The sequence below is a fragment of the Diorhabda carinulata genome, chromosome 3, assembly GCF_026250575.1.
Source record: "Diorhabda carinulata isolate Delta chromosome 3, icDioCari1.1, whole genome shotgun sequence".
In the NCBI taxonomy this organism is placed as follows: Eukaryota; Metazoa; Arthropoda; class Insecta; order Coleoptera; family Chrysomelidae; genus Diorhabda; species Diorhabda carinulata.
The window spans coordinates 29,027,501-29,049,952 of record NC_079462.1 but is presented as its reverse complement, the minus strand read 5'-3'; the positions used below and the strand labels follow the sequence as shown (position 1 = coordinate 29,049,952).

General features: G+C 33.2%; 1 protein-coding gene across 2 annotated transcripts in view; it reads left to right on the top strand.

Moving 5' to 3' along the window:
- The first annotated feature begins 5,445 nt into the window (after nt 1-5,445).
- The window catches only part of LOC130891068 (protein artichoke), a 47,779-nt gene continuing 30,772 nt past the window's right edge, over nt 5,446-22,452 (top strand). The window contains exon 1 of one of the 2 annotated variants that reach the window (XM_057795581.1): nt 5,446-5,687. Coding sequence is in view for 1 of the 2 variants with exons in the window: in XM_057795580.1 (XP_057651563.1) it covers nt 6,397-6,447 (51 nt within the window). In the remaining variant the exon portion in view is untranslated. Of the gene's footprint in view, nt 5,688-6,254; nt 6,448-22,452 lie in introns of those variants that run through there. The other variant, XM_057795580.1, reaches the window with a different exon arrangement.

The window sequence follows — 22,452 nt, the reverse complement described above, 5'->3', positions numbered from 1 at the left end:
TTTATTATCGATATCATCAGCAAACATTAGGATTCTAAAAAAAAGATAAATAATGGATTTTTCAATATACACTGTATTTGGAACCGTGACAGATCGTTTTAAAAATGGAGATGTAAATCCCATTGATAGGAATAGTAAAATAATTAGGCTGATACTGAATATAGTATTTACGATTAATTTTATTTCATGGAAGTAAAATTTCAAAGTTTTGCCCTTCGCTAACATTCCTACGCTGAATTCTTTCGGATTGGCTTCCATCGGATTCTTGGCCTTGTAAATGCCAGGTACGGTGCCAAAGCCTTGCCCTATTGGCACATTTTTAGATATGGTAAGTTTAATAGTGCTAAATGTGGTAAGTAATGTGGATGTGGTCGGACAGTGCAAGTCATATTTATCTTCAACTCTTTCTTTACAAGCTGAAGTTTAGTTTCTGTAATACCACTGCGAAAAAGAGCAACTTGTCCTATCTACAATTTTCATCTTCTTTCACATACGATTTAATTCTTACTCTGTACATATAAATCATTGTTATCTTTGGCTGTAGAACGACGTATTTTTGTACGTTTACTTTCGATATCAAGGAATACAAGCCTGAGATTTGCTCTTAACAAAAGTTATAAATCCTTTTAAATCTTCAGTAGAGTATAGAAGTAGACTTGTGACAATCAACAAATTAAATAGAGACGGAATTTTTTAGAAAGACATAATTGTAGTATCTAATGTGTTCTACCAAGTTGCTTTAACCACATTTGTTAAATTTAATGACCAACCAGGTATCCAAATGTCCTCAATGTCACTTGTTCGCTGACCATTGACATATCTCGCTCCTTGACGTTATTGACAAAATACGTACTTCTGCCGTTATCACCTTGCTTCTTTTAACCCTGTATTTCAATTTTGCCGTTATCGCCTTACAAAACAAGTCACACCTGATTGCTGTTATCGCAATCTGCGGTTAGGCGCACGATAATCATTCTACGACGTAGCTCATACACGTCACTTCCGCTCCCATACCTGTTTAGAGTATCTACGTTGCGAATGTGATTCTAAAGAACTCTCACCGAGATTCTTGCCGGCCGAGATTATCAGTAAAAAATCTCACGTGAAATATAGCTGAGATTGATTGGCAAGTAAATTTTGTTCATAGTTTTCTCCCGAGTCATTTCAGTTTTATTTGTCGTTTATTATAATCTTTGAAAGTGACATTTTTTAATCATATTTGTAAAAATGGTGGGAACTGTCATAATTTCATCAAATAAATTATCAATTGACGAAGATGTTGCTAAAGTTCGATGATGTTGTTCTGCAGCTTTGACATTTTTCATGCAATCATTATAGTCATTAAATACGATAGTAAATCTGAAACATTGTAACTTTTACAACTTTTTGAATCGTTATCTCTCAGAAACGGATTTTGTAGATAATTTTATGATCTACAATTTTTGTTTAAGGTATTTTCATGATAAAACTTACCATTTTGCTTTCGACTTTCGAACTTGAATAAAATTTTTTCCATACACGGAAATGATGCGGAACATTCAAATTTTATTTTCAATTGTATTTTAAACAATTTTACTGATTTACAGCTTTTTGGTCTAATTTGACCGGACTATTCGCAGGACAACCAAGACGATCAAACCTGTGGAGTTGTTAGAGTGAAATTGTCTAAAGCAGAGTATTTAGTGTACAAAATTTATTAGTACAAATATTATTAATAATATTAGAGATTACCAATTGATTGATTGATCTTAAGATCAGATTATAATGTTAAAATGATATTGCACATGAGTAATTGCTGTTAACAAAAATAATTCGCGAAAAGAAAGGTTTTAGAATTTTTGTTGATTTATCTAAACTCTGAAGTATTTGAATCGAAGAAAGACATGATTTTGGCTGGAATTTATAAAGCATAAATTCGTCATTGCGGGGTTAATGTTATCATTTAACAGCATTTGATTTGCAGTTATCGCTTAAGTAAACTTGAGCTGGTGTAAAACCTGATTTTTTGCCTATTTTCCTTTCGCAAAATTTGTAGATTTTCAAACCCATCACAGCTTAATCGCTTTGATTTCACCTAGATGAAATTGCAGTCCATTAAACTAGATTGTATGATAGAATTAGAATAGAAGATAGAAATGTATGATCACCGAAAGCTTAAACAGAAATACCAACAAACGAATAAATAGAATACTGGAAAATGAAAGATCTGAATCCTGTATGTAAAATATGTTGTTGCATATAAAATGTATTTCTTATGATGCATGTCCTACTGAAAGATACCGAAATATTGAGGGGATTCATTTAACTAGGTGAGCAGTGATGACTGTTTTGAATTTAACAAGTCAATAAAAAAAATTCAATAATAAAAGTTGTATTCTTGGCAATGACAATGTTTGTTACTGTGTATTCAATAGTAACAATTAATATTCGGTACCCCCGACCTTCTAGAGGCCGAGTTGCGTGAATTGGGTCAAATTACTTAGGTCCGCGCTGAAAAAAAATCCGTTAATTTCTTGCTATGTTCTTGAAAAAGTTACGATTTAAAATGTGCAAACGTACCGAGAAAACAACGGTCTCTTTCTACAAGAACTTCAAGTTGGAGAGAAAGGCATCAAGCACTTTTACTGTATTCATCAAAGACACACTCTTGTATTGAATATCTCTGTTCGCGTTAAGTTATTCTCTTCGAGACTTCCGTCTTGGATTTCTTACGTAACGTAATTCATCTTAAAGATATACATAAACGCAGTTGGAGGTATTTTTTAATAGGCGCGTCGATAAAATGATAAACAAATATATTCATAACTTTTTGACACAAATTATTTACCTCATACTGCTACCACATATTTCGATACTTTTACTAATTGACCGAAAAATTTGCAGTCTAACTTTATTCCATTATTCAAGTACTATTTAAAATTTCGATACATCTGAATACAAGTTAACTGTCATTTTTCTACTCCTTTCGACTGTTTGGTCAACATTCCCAGAATAAAAATTTTTCCTTTATCTTTCGTGGCAAAAATTTTTCCACAACATTCAGAATCAATCGCACATGCGACATACTAAAATATTCATGCAAACAATGAGTTTTGTTTGTTATATATCGTGTTTTGTGGTTAGTTCCAGTGTGCTAATGCAAATAGTTTTCACTGTATTGTTCAGATGCCTCAATTTTTAAGCATCGAACAGTGAATATGGTCAACCATAATTGAAACTCACCAACCAAACAAACCATTGAAACTATTATTTAATTTCTGTTACGATGACTTTAAAGTCGTTTAATTTATAAAATTCATCGTATCCGTTAAACGGAAATCTAATTTCTGAGGACTCGCTAAGCCCTAAACTAAAAGTATATCCAAATATGTTTAACAGGAGGTAAATTGTAAATGAAAGACATCAAAAAACCACTTCCGTGCTTGTATATTTTAGAAATATTGATAGAAATAAAAAAATTGATGTATTCGGACAACCCATTGCTAGTAAAACACCGCAGCCTATGATGGTACCAACAGCAGCTGCCTTTAAAATAGGCGTCGGATTTCCTTTGAAAAATATCTCCATAAGTAGAGTAGATAGTATGTTGAGCAGTCACGCAAATAAAGATCGTTTACTTTTAAATGAATGTGGAACATTTCGATAACGTACAAATTAACATCTTTCAGCAATATGTGATACATGTCATACTTTCATCTAGATTATTTTAATCAATCTCAGTTGTTTACTTAAAAAATCAAAACTGTGTGGTTGGCAGTGTTCTGAATGTGATAAAACATCGGATTCAGAAGTTCAAGACTTGAAAACATCCTGACGAAGTAGAAGAATTTACAGTAATAGGGAAAGTAAAACAGATCAGGAAGAAAATGATAATTGAATATCGCAATCTGATAAACAAATACCTCAGGGAAGACCAAATATTTCGAATCCGATAACAGAGTTGTCTGGAATAAATGGTGCTTAAATATATGTTGATAATGGGTATGACGGAAGACATAAGTCCGTCAAAAAGCATCGAAGATCCACCAGATGTTAACAGAGAACACAAAAGGAAAAGAAAGAAAAAATGTTCAGAGCTCCAAGAGACGTTACCTCTTCAACGAATTACAATTAAGATCAAACCGATTCCTCTACTAGCTGGAGAAGTTGTATCAAAAGAGAAATGAGAAAAAGTAGAAATCCCAGAATTTAAGATGTCGGATAATTTGAGGTTAAGCAAATACCAACGTTATTAAATTACCTAAAGGCCGATTGACATGATGCAATGCAAAATGCAATATTTCTTGATAAAAAGCATGCACAAATGAAGCTCAGCTTGTTTCTTGCAAGATCTGGCACTTGCAACATCATCGGTTTGGTGCCATTTCTATTGCATGTAAGCTGCAATTAATTCTAGGGAGAAATCCAGTTATTTTTGGCTTAACAACCAACCAATCTATCAGGCTCCAAAACCAAGGCAGCACTAGATATAATTATTGACAGTGATCTACTGACCACTCTTTCACTTCGTTACTTACTTAATTAGTTTTGTAATCATCACAAAATATTGAATCAAATTTTAGGTAAGGTATTTGTTTAATTCACTTTTTGAATTTTTTTTAATGACTGCCATGATGCAATGGCAAGAGACTTGCATAATTTTGACCTTGCAAGAAATTGCATGCAATTTTTTGCACTTTGCCTTGCAACATGTCAAGCGGCTTTAAAAACCGGTTGCCGGAAATATTTGTGATGTTTGTCGAGGGAGCGGATCACACAGTAATTCTGTCAAATGTTTCGCTACGTAGTGTGGCGTATATTTTTGAATGAATACACTTGCCGTATAATTATATTATAGAAATATATAAAATCTGAAATTTTGAAGTTTTGGATATATAATACAAAGAGCGATCAGCATCTGCCAACTTATGTAGATTCAGCTGCACATGTACGGAAAACTTGCTAAATAAAATTCTGTGAAAATATTGTGTGAAAAATGTGGAAAATGTACAATACAAACAACTTTACGTAGAAATTAATATTAAAAAAAAACATTTGTTCTATAATTTTGATTTCAAAAAATGTTTTTTTCCCAATTTTTGTCAAAATTTAAAATTTTTTCCAATACCGGCCATAGTAAGAATCTCGTTTACAAAAATGTCTGCAGAAATAGTGTTAAACTTTCTTTCAAAAATTGCATGAAATATATCAAAATTGTACACATGAAAATGTTTCCATATTTTCAACTAGTTGTTGAAATAATTTTCTTTAATTTAATTTAATTCAGTTTTACGCTTCCATAAATACGTTTATTGGGTGATAATTTAATTTAAACATTTCTTCGGTTTGATTTTTAAGAATTGAAATCATCGAGTTGACCCTGACTGATACGTTCATGTCGAATAACCATCAAGTCGGGTTCTTGTGTGTTGTGCCCGGAGCGTTTGTAGTTGGTATCTAGGTCCTAGAAGGATTTGGTCGACTCGATTGCTTCGATTCAAGTGAAGTTGAAAGGTGCGACCAGAGCCTGCTGGGTTCGCGATTTCACGATTCAAGTCTCCAATACACATTTTTTTCGGAAAATTTTTCGGTTTCATGAAGTGAGAGTGTGTGATTTTTGACTTGAAAAATATTTTTTAGTGCACAATGACTTTATAAATATCAGTTATTATTTTCAAATTTGGGGGTTTTCGACAGTTTTATTAAAGGTAGGAGATAATACATCACACAATATTTACAACTATATTAAAAGAGCGTTTTGTTCGGTTTTTGTAACTAAAAATGTTTGTAATTATTAAATTTAAGAGTTGGTTTTTTTTTTAATTTATTCATTATTTAAGAAGACGCGAGCCAACTTTTCTGTATATTATACGTTTCTATAAATCTACATAAGGGAAAGTGAAAACTATAAGTGAAAAATATAAGAGTTTCATATATTAACGTAACCATAAAGAGAAAATTTAGGTACAGGGTTATTCTAAATGATGTACCCATTTTTAAAAACTCATATTTATTAAAGTAAAAATGCTACATGAATAATTTTTATACCAATGAAAAAAGAAAGTTCCAAAGTTTATTTTAATATATTACAAATGTTCAATATGGTTTCCAGCTGCTTCACGGCAAACATTTTTGCGGTAGCCAAACTCATCCCACACACAAGCTGTTACTGCACGGCAGCATTGATACGGTTCCGCAGATTGTTAAGAGTTGTTGGTAAAGACGGAACGAAAACAGCTTCCTTAAAATAACTCCATAAGAAAGTGTAGAAGCGTAGAGCCAGGTCTTCAGTTCCCCTGCGACCAATCCAGCGCTGAGGAAGGGATTCATTTAAAAAGCGTCGTACATCGAGGTGCCAATGGGGTGGAGCTCTATCATGTTAAAAAATGAAATCTTGGGAATCTTTCCGCATAAAAAATGGTCCATAAACCTTTGTACGTGATAAGGCACAGAACACGTTTATCTTCGGTGAGTCTTCGTGTTGCAATGTTGTATGTGGATTTTGCAAACACCATCCTCTACCATTTCGAATACATTACCGCAAAATTCGACACGCTTCTCTTTGTCATTAGGGTTGAGAGCCTGCACGAGTTCTAAACGGTAGGGCTTGTACAGCAAACACCGTCTCAGAACTTTCCATACAGTTGGTTGGGGTATTTCAAGTTCTTTACTAGCTCTGTTGGTAGACTTACTTGGGTTGCGAACAAAGTTTTCTTCTATCCATCTTCTTTTGACACACGCGGTCGGCCTGTGCTTTTTCCTTTACACACACTTCCAGTCTCTTTAAATTGATGAAACCAACGAGTAATGCTAGTTTTCTAGTTGGTAGTTTAGTACCAAAAAAATTTGTAACTTCGCCTTTTCATTGGTATAAAAATTATTCATGTAGCATTTGTATTTTAATGAATACGAATTTTTAAAAATGGGTCCATCATTTGGAATAACCCTGTACTATGCATAACATAATCGCGATTACCTTCAACTTATTGTTACTTGATAAATAAACATTTACTTTCATTTTATAACACTGAAGTGTGAGCGGTAAACTTTTTTACATAGAAGTCAAAGATGACCTCCATATTCTTATATCTCAGAAATTTCATTAGTATTTTACTAATAATTATAAATTGCTGCCTATTTTCAGATTGTCAATATAAATATTTTCCAAATATGGCATTTTCCTTAGCATCGATCCCCGAAACCTGCATTTTACGACTTACGACTATATCAGAATTACTGACTTTCAAAGCATTGATATTTCTCCTGAAGCTTTCCTGTTATGAGCTGCTTTTATAGCCTATTCGAAAGTGGAATATTATCTTTTATTCTTCTCACCAGTTCCATTTCAGAACACTTAAGAACAATACTCCAGAATATTCGATATCTGCGTAACAAATAGGCAAATGTTAAGTTATAGGGGAAAGAAAAATATCCAGTAATTATCTAGATTAGGTTATACCCATTGGTTAAAAGAATTTGCGTTTAAAAAATCAAATAATTGTAATGATTTTTCGGTGATTGTTATATTTAAATGAATCGTTCAAACCTAACCTAACCTAACCTTTTTTTTTAATTGTGAGTGGGAAAATCCTGTGGGAAGTGGGCCCAGGCGAGCTAGATTTATCCACTGGTGGGGACGCCTACCAGCTAATAACCCACCCTCTTCTCCACCAACACATGTGGAACCGTTCTTAGAGAACCTTACGTCACATGCGCCGGCTTTGCTGGCTCCGTATATAACTTATAAAACTATAAATAAATAAACATGAATAGAAAAATAATATAAATAAAACTTACATCTAGTGTATGATAAAAATGATAAAAACAATGTGTTGGAACGAAAATTTACTTCTCTAAAAAATGAAATCCAATTACAAGCAGGTGTTGCTGTTATCGAAAACTCTTCCATGATTTTTTCTTGATGAGGTGGTCGACAATAAATAAAATGGATATACAAACTGTATGTAGAATCATCGCTTCTTTTCAGGGCCGGATTAAGCTAGGGGCTTGTGGGGGGGGGCTATAGCCCCAGGCCCAGGTCCAAGAGGGCCCCATCATTTGGAAATCATTCTGTATTTTTTGATGTGTTGATACCATAAATCTAACGTATTGATATTATTTTGTGAATTTTTCCGGGTTTTCGAATTCCTTAAGGGGGCCCCGTCATTATTTTAGCCCCGGCCTTATAAATCTTAATCCGGCCCTGCTTCTTTTATTTATATATGTAGGTTAAGTTAGGTTAGATTAGGTTAGAATTTAACGATTACTTTAAATATTACAATCATGACACGAATTGAAGTTTATATGTCTTGAGGACCAAGTTGGTTTCATAAACCATTCTGTTCTTATGTTCTTTATTTAATTCTTTATTTAACAAAACATCAAAACATAAAACATTTTTCCTTACAATATGTACAAGGACTTTTCCAACAATTATCGAATTATTGCAATAATTTTGATATTAGAATAAGTTTTAAAGGAAATAATACATTATCCAAATATTTCACTAAATTAAAATCTAAAACACCAAAAAACAAAAGAAGTAATATTATATATCAAGAGCCCTGTACTAATTGCGGCGCTATCTACATAGGGCAGACATCACAATATTTAGAAAATAGACTAAGAGGTCATCAATACGATAAAAAAATAGAACTGCATTAACGAACCATGAAATATCACAAAAACATAAATTCAATTACAAAAATTTAAAAATTCTTGAAACATTCATAAGAACGAAAAAGCGGAGGGGGTGATTTTCTCTTGGTAATCAGTGTAATGCTTCTTAATATACAAGAAACATAACAAATATGATTGTTGAAGTTGATTTGAGAATAGGAAGTAGTCACTACGCAAGGTGTTTTGATGTCGAAGTATCTTCCAGAAGTTGAAATCGCATCATATTATTACATTTCCGAGGAATTCATTGGAGTGAAAAGCAAAAAATATCCAAGCTATATTGGTAATATAGATAATAGGATGAAATGGATCGAATGATGTCTTTTTGTTCTTTACCTTTTTGGATCTTGTACTGTTACCTGATTTTGTCTCAATATTCGTTATTTGATATATTAACTGGTTGTTTCTTTTTGAATTTCTATCAGCCATGTACAACATTTGCATTCTTTTCAACTCCAACTCCGTCTACTATTAATTCTATTCATTTTTTGCTTTACTTGATAGTTTTTTTCATGAACAATCAAATTCAAACCCCATATCGTTTTTCTACACCAAAATCTGCAAATTAATTTTATTGTAATTACATTTTCTATTTATATACATGTTTGCTTAAACTATTTTTAACAGAAATGGCATTACGAATCGTCACGAAAGGAGACCAATTTTGGATCACCATTTAAAAGGTCCAGTTTCCTAAAGAAGTTAAATTATGAAAATTATTGGCAATTTTGACAAAACGTATTATTAGAGTAGGGGTATATACTGGAAGCTCAAATGGGTTACCAAGGCTCTTTTTTATCGACTTTAAGTGTCTGGGGTTTTCTGAATAAATAACTTTATCCTACTGAAATTATAAACAACCAATAATTGAGGAGTAAAATTTTTGATGCTGATGATGATTTTCCAAATCATGGTTTTCTTTTTGAAGCAGGATCGACAGTGTCTGGAGACGGCGGAGGCTATTTTGAACGTTTTTGTTAGTTATTTTTGTACGCCAGAAAATGTAGTTTCATTTATAATCCACCTCTAGGCTACTCCTGTTTTGATTTGATGGAAGTATAAGATTAAATGGATTATTGATTAAAATATCCTCAATTTTTTGTGGAATGATACTTTTAGATACATTACTGTTAGTGTGACAAGCAAAATTTTCCTTGTATATCATCCTCAAAATATAGGTTTTCGAATTATTACCGATGATAAATCATAGGTTTAAGGTTATAATCCACAAAAAACAATATCATTCATTCTGAATAGTCGAAAAGGGAAGACGAATGTCAAGACTTGTCGAACACTATGATCGTTTTAATTCAATCATATCTAAATCTAAATCGGATTACGTTCACTGTTGTTCGAATTTATCGGGACGTACTCGTATGACAGAATCCTTACCTATCCCCGTAGACCAGTAGATAAAAAGCGATCAGTCCACGGGTTTTTTCGTTTGTTAATGTTTGATTGAACCGATATTTTTTGGCATTTCAGCATATAAATGACTTATTGGTAGTGAGCTTTGCTCAATATGTAGGTAATTAGTTCAATAACAAGCATTAAACATCTAGAATCCATAACTAAATTTATTTTTTGTTGGTTATGTACATTTGAAAGTTCCAACGAATATTGAACGCAACGTTTGGAAACTGTGATCAAAATTTCGTTATGGGCTTAAATCCCCAATCAGCTGATAGTTTACATACCTAATCTAGGGTCATAGTTTTCGAAAAGCCCTATTGGCTATTGTGTTTCATTTTGAAGATAGAATTAAATAACTTAATTCACCCACTTGCTTTTTAGAACGATTCATTTAGAAAACTGAGGATTTAATAATTTAAAGTTACAATTAGTTACACTAATCTTACTAGCGTACTAGAGGAATATCAAATTGAATGAAGGAAGTATTAGTTTTACAGACTTCTTTATACATTAGTTCTAATCTTATACCATAATAATTATAAAATTAGATAAATATATTTATGGTTCATTATTGTCACATTAATAATAATTAACTGAAGATGATACTTCAATGGGGTTGAAGTGGAATCTACAAAACTTACAGACAGACTAAACATAGACAAATTTATAGCAAGATAACTTAAAGGGGTTAGAGTTCATAATAATAAATAAGTGATTGATGATGATGCGCCGCTGTGAAGGGGGTTGTTTTGAATAATACTGCTATGAACCATAAAAAATATTTCGTGACGTAGTCAGAAGGAAAAGATCACAGCTTTGGACAAGCGTTAATTGACTGCTTGGTAATTACACCGCGCCAGCGCATTCAACGAGGACGCCAGCCTCCGTAAAGTTCCGACGTAGATTTCTTCAACTTTTGGCTTCTCATTAGATTAAAAATGTCGCTCAATGAACGCAATCGAAAAGTGTAGGTTAAAAGAAAGAAAGCATTGAAGGTATTTTTCGAAAACTTATTTCTATTACTGCTTTAGAAAGCGGATAAACCGCTAAGAGACACACTAGTCGCAATATGCAGATGTGATGGTTGGCGTGATACTTATAAACATAGTATTTCTCCATTTTGTGTAGGATATCAATTTTTTAATTACGCGTCAAAGAGTACCTTTTTTTTCGCGTTTATTACCAAAAAATAGTAACACATTCAACAAAATTATTGCAACTGATTCATTCTAGTACGAGGATGGACCCAGGAGTAGCTCGCCTGACCTAGAGATGGCGATAGTTTCTTGAAAAATACTACTGTATTAGATAGAACAAAATCTTACAGCATATGTTTCAAGTTTCAAGGCACCACCTTGATTTGTATTTGTTTGGCAGCCATCAATAGTGAAAGTTTTCAGTGAATTTGTATATATGGAAAAAATTGCCCATTGGCCTTAGCTCAACCAATATAATAGCTGAACTGGGTGATATTGCTCCTTTATTATCAACAGTAAAATATTGGTTAGTAGAGTTTAAACGAGGGTGTACGACATGCGAAGACCCGTTACGTAGTGGTCGACCAAATGAGGTGACGACTCCAGAAATGTTGAAGAAAATACACAAAGCGGTACTGGATTATCGTCAGCTGGAAGCGTGCGAGCTAGCAGACATAGTAAGCATTTCAAAAGTGCAGTTCATCGAATATTAACTAAAAATTTGGACATGAGAAAGCTGTACGCAGGATTGGTGCCGCGTTTGCTCACAATGGAACAAAAACAAAGGCTCCAAACAAGGCAAACATCGTTCTATCTACAGGTAAAGCAATGTCGTCGTTTTTTTGGGATGCGCTTGGGATAATTTGTATTGAATATCTTGAAAAAGGAAAAACTATCAACTGATTGCAGCATTTGAAGTGTTGTTTCATCAAAACAACGAAAACTGTTATTGCAATAGCCAAAAGTAATGAATTGAAGTTTGAATTGCTACCTCATGCACCCTATTCGCCAGATTTAGGCCCTCGGATTATTTTCTGCTCCCAGACTTAAAAAAACAGCCCCGTGGTCAATAATTTTCCAACGATGAAAAGGTGATTTCGGCAGTTGATGGCTATTTTAAGAAACTTAATGATTCTTATTATAAAAAGGATCTATTGAACATCGCTGGGAAAAGTGTATGGAGCTAAAAGAGATTACGTTGAAAAATAAATATATTTTTTCGAAAATTTTTATTTTCTTTGTTGTGCGAGGTACTTCTGGTACCATCCTCGTACCCACGTATAAAAGTAATAATGAAAATCTATTTTTATTACAAAATGTACCTGCAGAAATGTGTAAACAAGTTATATAAACGTATTAATGTTAAAGTTTACGGATGAAGTGAACTATAGAAGATATAAAAATAGAATTTAATATATAATTGTCGGTTTCGGTATTTGTATGGGTTGGTTAAGACGAAACTTGAATGGTAACTTGTGTGTAAAATTCGATATCTACATTTACGTCACATAAACTCCGTTACAAATGATTGGCACTTTGACATACGTAAAAAGGTTTGCCGTTATTACCATACAAGGTGTTTTATTTTCAGTAATTACTAAAACTTATTTAGTTAACAGGTTAAATAATGAAATACTATGAGCTCCAAAACGAACATTGATTAAATATAAAAAATAATAAATATAAATATTGTTTCAAATCAATTTTGATATGATTTTAACATCTTTATGAAAAAGTTTAAATATTTTAGGCATTGATTAATGGATAAACGTGTACTATCAATTTTTATTGTTGATATATAGCGGGAGGCAATAAACAGTATAGGCATACAGGGAGGCCCAAAATATGGCGATTGGGGGTATTTTACATTTATACGAAGTTGCATCCCTGAGGAGTTATAGGGCCTCAAAGTAGGGCCCAAAATTTTGAAACAAATCAAAGTAGAGGTACTTGCTGTGTGCCCAAGAATTTGCAGTGCGTACACATTCTTCATGGTCATTTTGTGTTTTAAAGTGCCTGGCTCTATTTAATCGCACCAGGTCAGAATTTTTTATAGAGTCTATTTAGTTTTATGTCTGTTATTAGCGAGTCGTGCATAGTTCAATCATGGAATGGTCAGAATCTTTGAGTCTATGTTTGATTCGAGAAATTCACGAACGACCCATCATATGGGATCCGGTGTATGAAGACATAAAAAAAAGGGTCAAAAAAGAAGATGCTTTCAAAGAAATTGCATTGACTTTAGAAGAAGAGGGCGCAAAATTTTCGGTTGGCGAGGTAAGAAGAAAGTATTCCAACTTATGTCAAAATTATAGAGTTTATCGAAGGAAAATTGCCGCGTCTATAAGATCGGGAGCTGGAGCAAACGAAATATATCATTCCTATTGGTTTGCGTTCGGTGCTATGGATGTTTTTCTGCGCGATAAGTACGCTCCACAAGGAGCAAGTGATGTGGTGATTAGTCGCCTCATTTTATATACAAATAAAGACAAATAAAAGTAGAATTACAATTAGTATAATTAAAAGTATAAAAGGGAAAACTATTAGAATAAAGTCGTACACTAATATATTACTGCAGATAATTTTGCCAAGGAACCTTACCCATATCACTACAATAAAATGCCGCAAATTCATCACGAATTGCTTTAGCTCTTGGCTCCGATCGTCTTACTGAATGTACCAACAGTAGAGATGAAGTCGAGTTGGGAGTATCGGCTCTCCAAGAGCCAGGTACAAACTGAAGTTGACCATCCACAATGACGTAAGTGTCCACCAGACTTGCTGGAGTGTATGCTCCAGTAGAAGTTCTGCTTCTTCTTAAAATATTGTGTAAGAGAACAGCACATTCAACAACAATGCATGCCTTTCCTGGTTTTAGAAGCATAGGTTTACGAAAGATCCGGAAAACGGAAGTCATTGAGCAGCAATAATGACAGTCGCCGCAACAACGGTATCTTCGTCGCTATCGCTCATTATTATTCTTATTCAAATAAAAATTATAAAAACAAAATAAAAAAAGCCGTGAGCAGCAGAGCTCCATCACGAAAGTCGAATTTTTCGTCGAATGAAGAATTTAACTAAAACACAAACAAATCTTTCCATAAAATAAATTTCTTGGAAATGATATCGATTCTCAATCTTATTTCTTTATATGGAAAATTTGCTATTCCTCAATAACTTTTCATTTCACAAGTTAACTCTCTGTCTCGATTGAAAATTCATAATTTCAATAGACCCGGTGGTCTCGAACCCTTTTGTTCAATTCCAATTGACAACAAAGAAAAAATTGTCACAATGACAAGAAATTTCGAAAATGGGAAGTAAAAAAAATCACCCTAGCAACGATCATACTCGTATTATTCATTAAATAGGAGGCGGTCAAGTTCAACAATTACAACGATCAAAATGATTTCGGGCGTTTTGTGCTAGAAGAACTGAAGAAGAAAACTTTGAACTTGAGAAAGACAAGTCCTCAACATCACCGCTACTTGCATGCGAAGTTCGAACCCTCTAGTTAAACTTTTTCTGGCCAAAAATAAGAAAATATTACAAAAATGACCATAAAATGGAGAGGGGTGGAGATGGAAAGTTTCGACCTTAGACAGGAAATCATCTCGTAACTAATTGAACCTACATGTGAAATTTCATTTTTCAGTCGCTTTTCGTTTGACCTGCAGAGGTGAGCAAAGGTCAAAAACCACTTTTTTGCACTGCGACCCCTCGAAATATTCATTTGTTTTCAACCAAACACTTATAACATCAATCCGCCGCCAAAAAAGCCACGTATGCTAATTTTGAACCAAATCGGACCCATAGCAATTGCTCGAGAGACGAAAATAAGAATTGTAGCTTAAACAGATATATATATATATATATATATATATATATATATATATATATATATATATATATATATATATATATATATATATATAAACTACAGACATTCGAAAAACTATCATAACCGTGTTCAGGAGGTCTCAAAACATGGGAAAAATGATGTGCCCCCCATTTTTCTTCTAGTCATACCTACCGTAATAATCTAATTTTTCCTTGAAAAATTCGACTAAAAATACAACTTTTCGCGTTCATCCATGTACATCAACTGAACATTTTTCGTGTACTCGAACTTTTTCCCCGTCGATATCGTGAAAACGAAGAAAAAAAAATTGAACGAAATTAGATAAATGTAAAGAGAGTGTTTCGCATTTCGTTTTATTTTTCGCGTTGCCGGCTTGAGAATTGTCAAGAAATAATGAGGATAAAATTATTTATTAGATAAATGAAATTATTGATATTTTACTTGTTTCATTTTTCATGGAAACTTCCTTCTATAAATTATGATTTTTGTGAATATTTACTGATTGCTAACGGTAAAAAATGCCATATATTCTCTCACGCCGAGAGTGCGACGACATTTTACATGTTATTTGTATTTATCAAATTTCTAGATGTAACTGTGAATTTCAGTTTCGTATCATATTTCGGAATTGTTTATTAAATTCGTTTACAAATAATACGGTGCTTTATTAAACGCTCGAAGTAACAGTAAATATTCGTAACTAGTCACATGTATCCAAATTTTGAAGAAGTCTCCTTTCATAATTTCAAAATAATGTAAACTTATTATAATTATTATTTGGAGAACACTAATATAATATCTTGTAGAAACGGAATGAACTGGATACAAATCATGAATGAGATATCGTTTTCAATGCAAACTTCTCTTTCATCGAACCATACATATATTCAATAGTCTCGCTTTGCTTCTAATTGTAATGACACGATATGCAATCAATATTACAACCAGCTGTGAGCAAATCTCCATTGAAATCAACTGTATTTGTTAACAGACGTGTTTGTTACGTATACGAATAAACTTTATTGTGTAGTTTTAATAACGCTTTGTTGCCGCCTTCGAAGCTTTTCTAAATCATCCGGCTATTCCTTATTATCTAATCCAAGGCTCCCTAGAATATTTTTTAATAAGTATAAGAGCAGATTCAAGCATTTATGAATACTTAAAAACATCCCAGAATATTTGACAGCTACGTAATCATTTGGAAACAAGGCAAATTATAAGGAATAATCTCCAACCGTGTGTATAACAAAAAAAATTTAAAATATTATATTCGAATGTTTCAAGAAGGAAAATATTCAGCAAACTAATAATGCAATCATAGTAAGAATTAACTAGAGTAAATAAATTTTCCATCTATCGAGTAGTCACGAAAGGGGTTGCTACTCAAGATTTTAAACGTATGACAATTTATAGTTTATAAAATGAGAACGGGGCTGCGACGTTAGAAGTAATACAGCAAAAGGTAGCAGATTATCCAGAATATGAAGAACTTGGAAAAACCTAAGTTTCGATTTGAAATCGTTAGAGAAAATACTCTTTTATCTTTTCTAAACAACTTACTAGATAATTCATAAGTGATGTAACTACACGTTCATAAGTCAGACTTAACACAGGGCCGGATTAAGCTAGTGGCTTGGGGGGGCTATAGCCCCGGGCCCAGGTCCAAGAGGGCCCCATCATTTGGAAATCATTCTGTATTTTTTGATATGTTGATACCACAAATCTAACGTATTGATATTATTTTGCGAATTTTTCCGGGTTTCCGAATTCCTTAAGGGGGCCTCGTCATTATTTTAGCCCCGGGCCTTATAAATCTTAATCCGGCTCTGACTTAACATTATTGTTGTTGATAGAAATATTCTATTTTGACTTATGACTTAGCTAGTATATGATTTTAATTAAAATGCGAAAATATTAATAATTGTCAGTACAGCTATTTGTAGTTGCTCTTGAATAGTATCCTGTTGTGTTGTACTTCAAATGACGACGGGATTTTGAAACTCATTTACTCAATGTTTTTCTTACAGTTTCTCACAGTGTGGCTACATGAGAGATGGCTCAATAGTAGCTTTAACTAAAAAACTTGAAATAACCCTTGCAAGGAACTTTCTAAATAATGAAATAGTTATTTGTATGCCAAGGACTGAAAGTGCTACTTTGTGGAACGAGTCCAACAAAGTTGTATTTCAGCCGCGGCGTACACAACATTTTTTAGACGACGCATCCAAGATCCAAAACTTTTGCAATTACACTAAGGAAAGAAAATAAATAATAGAGAATTATAAACATTTTATTTATTCAACAATATAATGTACTTATTGAACTTTGTAATGTCAATATTAGTTTATTAATTTTCTTTTTCATCATCATACATTGTTATTCATTAATTTAGACAAAACCTCGGATAAAACAAATAATTTCAGAAAATTAAAAATTTAAGGTTATGCAAAACCATCGAAATGAAACTGTCAACTGTCAATATTGAAGTGGCTAGAGACACATTTAAGTTAAAGTTGTCTACTCCAGAGTGTCCCGAAAGTGTTTCGCAGTTCAGAACTGTCACTTTCACTACATGGAACACTCAAAACGGTACTTTCGGTATGTAAATAAATACAGAACTAACAACTTTCAAATGGCGTCGTCTAAAAAAGTAATTTAATGCTTGAAAACCTTTTCGTGGTATATTCTAAAGGGTAGTTCTGTGAAAATCGGTAGTTCTGAAACCAAAACGGGTTGAAATTGAACTCATTTTATATTCGAAAGAAAAATAATACTAGAACGTATATATTCTGTACATTACCATCTTTATTACACTGCAGTACTTGAAAAATATATTATCCGCATACTTGAACAGAATCTCTTTTTTAATCAAATATTGACTACCATCAAATCACGACTTAGTTACTTAGTAATGAACAGGCACGAAATCAACACAATAATAAAAAAATAGAAACGAGGAATCTTCAACGCTGGTTCTTTTACATTCTTGTGTTCTGATGACTCTGTAGAAGCATCAAAGATCCCATGATACCAATCCTGATCCTTGGCCTTAGAACAATTTTTAACGCGCCTTTCTTTCTTATTCATCCATTCCACGATTGCTGGTATAGTACATAGAGCAGGTATATTAAAATAAATATATAAGTATAAATTTTCAGTTTCAAGCAACATTTTTGATCGACCGCTAGATTTTAAAACATTATCAATCGCTCAACATCAGTAATGTGAGGTTTAGCAGCTGCAATCCGTGCAAACACTTTAGTAATATTTGGATAATTATCTAGTTTGATTAATTTTTTTATTACATCTTTTAGAGGTAAATCGATCAAGTATGTGTGTAATTCCATATCAATTATTTCGTTGTACTCCATAGATAAGTTTGACAAATTTAGAACTTTAGCAATCACTTTATGCAAGTTTTTAATAACCAAAGATGGATCAAACGATGTAATCTGATTTAATATTTGCATAGTATAGGCATAGAGAAACTGGTACAAATGTTAATTATTTAATCATAATTACTTATATTTAATTTACTTTTATTTTCGGACTATTTCGGGGAAAAATTTCCTTTTTTTTTCTAATTTTCGGGTAAGAAAAAATCGGTAATTTTCTTACAAAATACCCTGCATGAGGAATTCCTTTGATTACCTGTTGGAATATCCAAATGCACAACAACGAGGCATCTAAAATGTAAATTTTGAAGAATTACCACATTATAGTATTAAAACTCACCGATTTCACTACATATTCTCAGAAATTTTTATTAGCGAGGATTGAATAAAAAATTAATGAAATTAAAATGAAAAATAATAAAGAAAATCTCTTAACGGAGACAATGTCTCAAGGAACGACATTGGTGGTAAACAATCCTTCTTTATCGTACTCATAAAGTACCCGTTGTTGTTTTGACATTTCTTTCATTTTGAGGATGTATCACGAGAAACATGGCAAATACACAATGTTCTCAAATTGATCATTCAAAAATCTTATTGAAATTGAAACGAAAAAAAAAATAGAACGGAATTTATACTTGATTTAGAAAGGTTATAGCTGAAAATAGAACACACCTAGAAAGTTCAATCCCCAACATTTATGAACTAACCATTTAAAAAGTGAAAAACGATGAACTTACTACCCCGGAGCGATCGCTGAAAGGATAATCTCCAAATTGATTTTATTGCACTGATTTAATTAAACTTCAAAACAACTTCCTATAAACGCAAAAAAATATCCGAACAATCACTGTAAACAAACTACCAGGGGGTCAAACATGGCGCGCGTACGGTCCACCAATCAAAAAGTGGCCCACACTGTTTTTATCAAGCCAAATTGCCCCATCTTTGTGTGGTTTTTCTGAGGTTACGTCTCCATTAAGAAGAAGAGTTTATAAGCACTGTAAATAAAACAATTAAATATAAATTGAATAAATAAAATCATTATAATGCAATTTAACCAATACCAAGATAGAACAATAAACTAGGTTAGTAAAAAATTAGATAAATAGAAGTCATATATAGTAGGAATATATAAAAACATATATTGCGAATTAAATTTCAGTATACACAAGATATTATAGCGTAAATAACCATAATTATTCAATGAAAAATTATACCTTTGTTTAACTTTATTATACATAATAAGTTTTTTAAAGAAATATTATGGGAACTGTATTTTATCATTGAATATATTATTTTCTTTATACAGATAACTGTTCCTTGCAAATAGGTAGAAAAAGTATGTGAGTTATCTCACGCCGAATATATTATACGTTAACGTTGAACCACGTTTTGTTTATTTAAGTACAAGCTGTACCATTTAGAGTCGGTAGTTATTTGTACCATAAACTAGTCAATGACTTCGACATATCCATTATTTGCCGCGAAGATCTAAAACGATAAAAGTTGATTGAAAGATGATTTGACACAGTTATCAATTTAGATGTCTTCACCAAATCTTGATTTCCAAGAAGTGAAGTTTATGTATGTAGTAAATTGAATTGTTCAAATGTTCAAGATGGTCATCAATACACAATGTACGAGTAATATGGTTGTTTCTCTCAATACAAAGTAAATGAATTCTTAGTAGCGGGGACTAAAGTTTAACATTTACTCCCTATAAGAAGTAGACACGCGGATTACACTACACGAGCCAAATGCTGAATTTTCGGCCATGCGCGTCATGATTCATGATGTAATATACTGATTAACATTTTATTTAATTCTTTATTTGACGTTTTACTGGCTCTGAAATGAAAGGATGCATTTAAATAGTAAAGTAACTATCTTCCTATAAACCCATACATTATATATATTTGGAAATGCAAATGAACCGAGAAAGCCAAATTTTCGATATTACGTAGAAAAGCTTAAGTTCAAATTGTCGACCAAAATAACCTGGCGGATTTTCCGCCATCTTGAAAAAAGGGTTAAATTCAGTTTTTTCATCATAACTCAGTTCCCCGTTGAAAAACGAAAATTTTTGTGCAATACTTTTTTGTTGCCCTTTATACGATCTGCAATTAAGGTCCTATACCTTTTTCACGTATCGATCATCCTTATCGAGATATCGATCAAATAAACTATAAATTTGGGGAGAAAAAATTGTTTTTCGCTATTTCCTTTTATCTCATGGAAGATATCGAAAAATATCTAGTATGAAACTTGTAGAGCGTATTCAGACCTACAAATTCCTTTTTTCTTATTTTTTATTTTCGAGAAAAATTACGACCTCTAGCGCGCCGCAGTCAGTAAGACTGTACCAGTTTTGATTTAGCCGCTCGCACGGTTGTATCCACACGTCAAAATGAATGAATGGTTGTTCAGGGAATTATTGCAATACAAAATAAATTAATGAACCAGCCAAATTATGAATCAAACACATGAAATTCATTGATCAAATAATTTTTATGCAGCAAAAAATAATAATTACAGGTGCTCATTTTTTTTACATGTTTTTCGTTGTTTTGATGGTCCTAGCTGTAGAAGTTCTTCCTCGGTAGACTCTTCAATCGCAGAAAATGATGTTGTGACGGTCGAAAAATCAAAATAATCATCATCATCGTGATCGTCGTTGAATAAAATCTCGACTCTGGCGACACTGTTGCATGTCTGTCCACTACAGTGCAGGCAAATAACGGAGCAACTAATTCCTGCTTTCCTGCACTCACTAGCAGCTCCACACGTTCCTTTACATTTGCACGAAATGAGTTTCAAAAGTTCAGGTAGAGCGGGTGCGGCTGTGGTGCAAATAGGTTCAAGCCCGTTTAAATTAGTCTATCGCCAACCCCATTCCTGAGAATCTTTGAGAATTCCGAGCCACGTTTGTATTTGTAGATATGTCCGGAAAACATGTTGGCGGACGGCGCTTTCCGTTGGTGGGAGTAGTGAAAGATTATTCATCTTATTTGTCGTCATTGATTTTGCAAAGCAGTGGAATCGCAAAATATCCATCGTTGTGTCCTCTTTACCACCACCATACAGAGCGATAAGGAATAGCTTTCCCGCGCAAGCTAGCATCTTGCTTAAATAGCTCTACCGATGACCGGAGGTTCGGGTTCTTCTCGATGAATTTCTACTTTCCAATATTATAGCCACATAAACATTGTCAATCGGAGGTTTTTTGCAAATGAAACAATCACCCATTTTCACACAAATTTTTAAACATGTACGCTCACTTCGAGACTCGAGACAACTAACTGGAATGCTACGAAAAGGAGCAAATGTTCCGGCACTAATACGAGAAAATGGTCTTTTATACCTGACTCATACCCAAACTCTAACGGTCGCCGTATAGGCGCGCTCTATGGCGAGACGCACATTGCAGCGTCGGGCGCGCTGGGGCCGACTTTGTGGCACCATAGAGGTTGTAATTTTTCTCGAAAATAAAAAATATAAAAACGAATTTGTAGGTCTGAACACTCTCTACAAGTTTCATACTGGACATTTTTCGATATCTCTCACGAGAAAAAAGGAAATAGCGAAAAACAAATTTTTTCCCCAAATTTATGTTTTTTTTTATCTCTATCTCGATAACGATGATCGGTACGTGAAAAATGTATAGGACCTTACTTGCAGATCGTACAAAGAGCAACAAAAAAGTATTGCACAAAAATTTTCGAATCTCAACGGGGAACCGAGTTATGATGAAAAAACTGAATTTACCCCTTTTTTCAAGATGGCGGAAAATCCGCCAGGTTATTTTGGTCGACAATTTGAACTTAAGCTTTTCTAGTCCCCCCCCCCCCACCTAATATCCAAAATTTAGCTTTCTCATTTAAATTTATAACCCGATTTTTCCGACATAATGTCTGGACACTTTTGAAACTGTTTATCTCAAAGTAATGATTATTTTGTTTGCATAAGATACCGACCCTTGTTTGTTTTCGAAACTTTATTGGCTCGTTGAAGAATTCAGTAACGTTTGACAAAGAAAAAACATCATACCGGGATGACCGGATCGCTTTCAGTATGACTTAGTTTTATGATTAATGAGATCCAACTTAGTTATGTTATATGTAAATACTACACGCAGTTGTAAAAA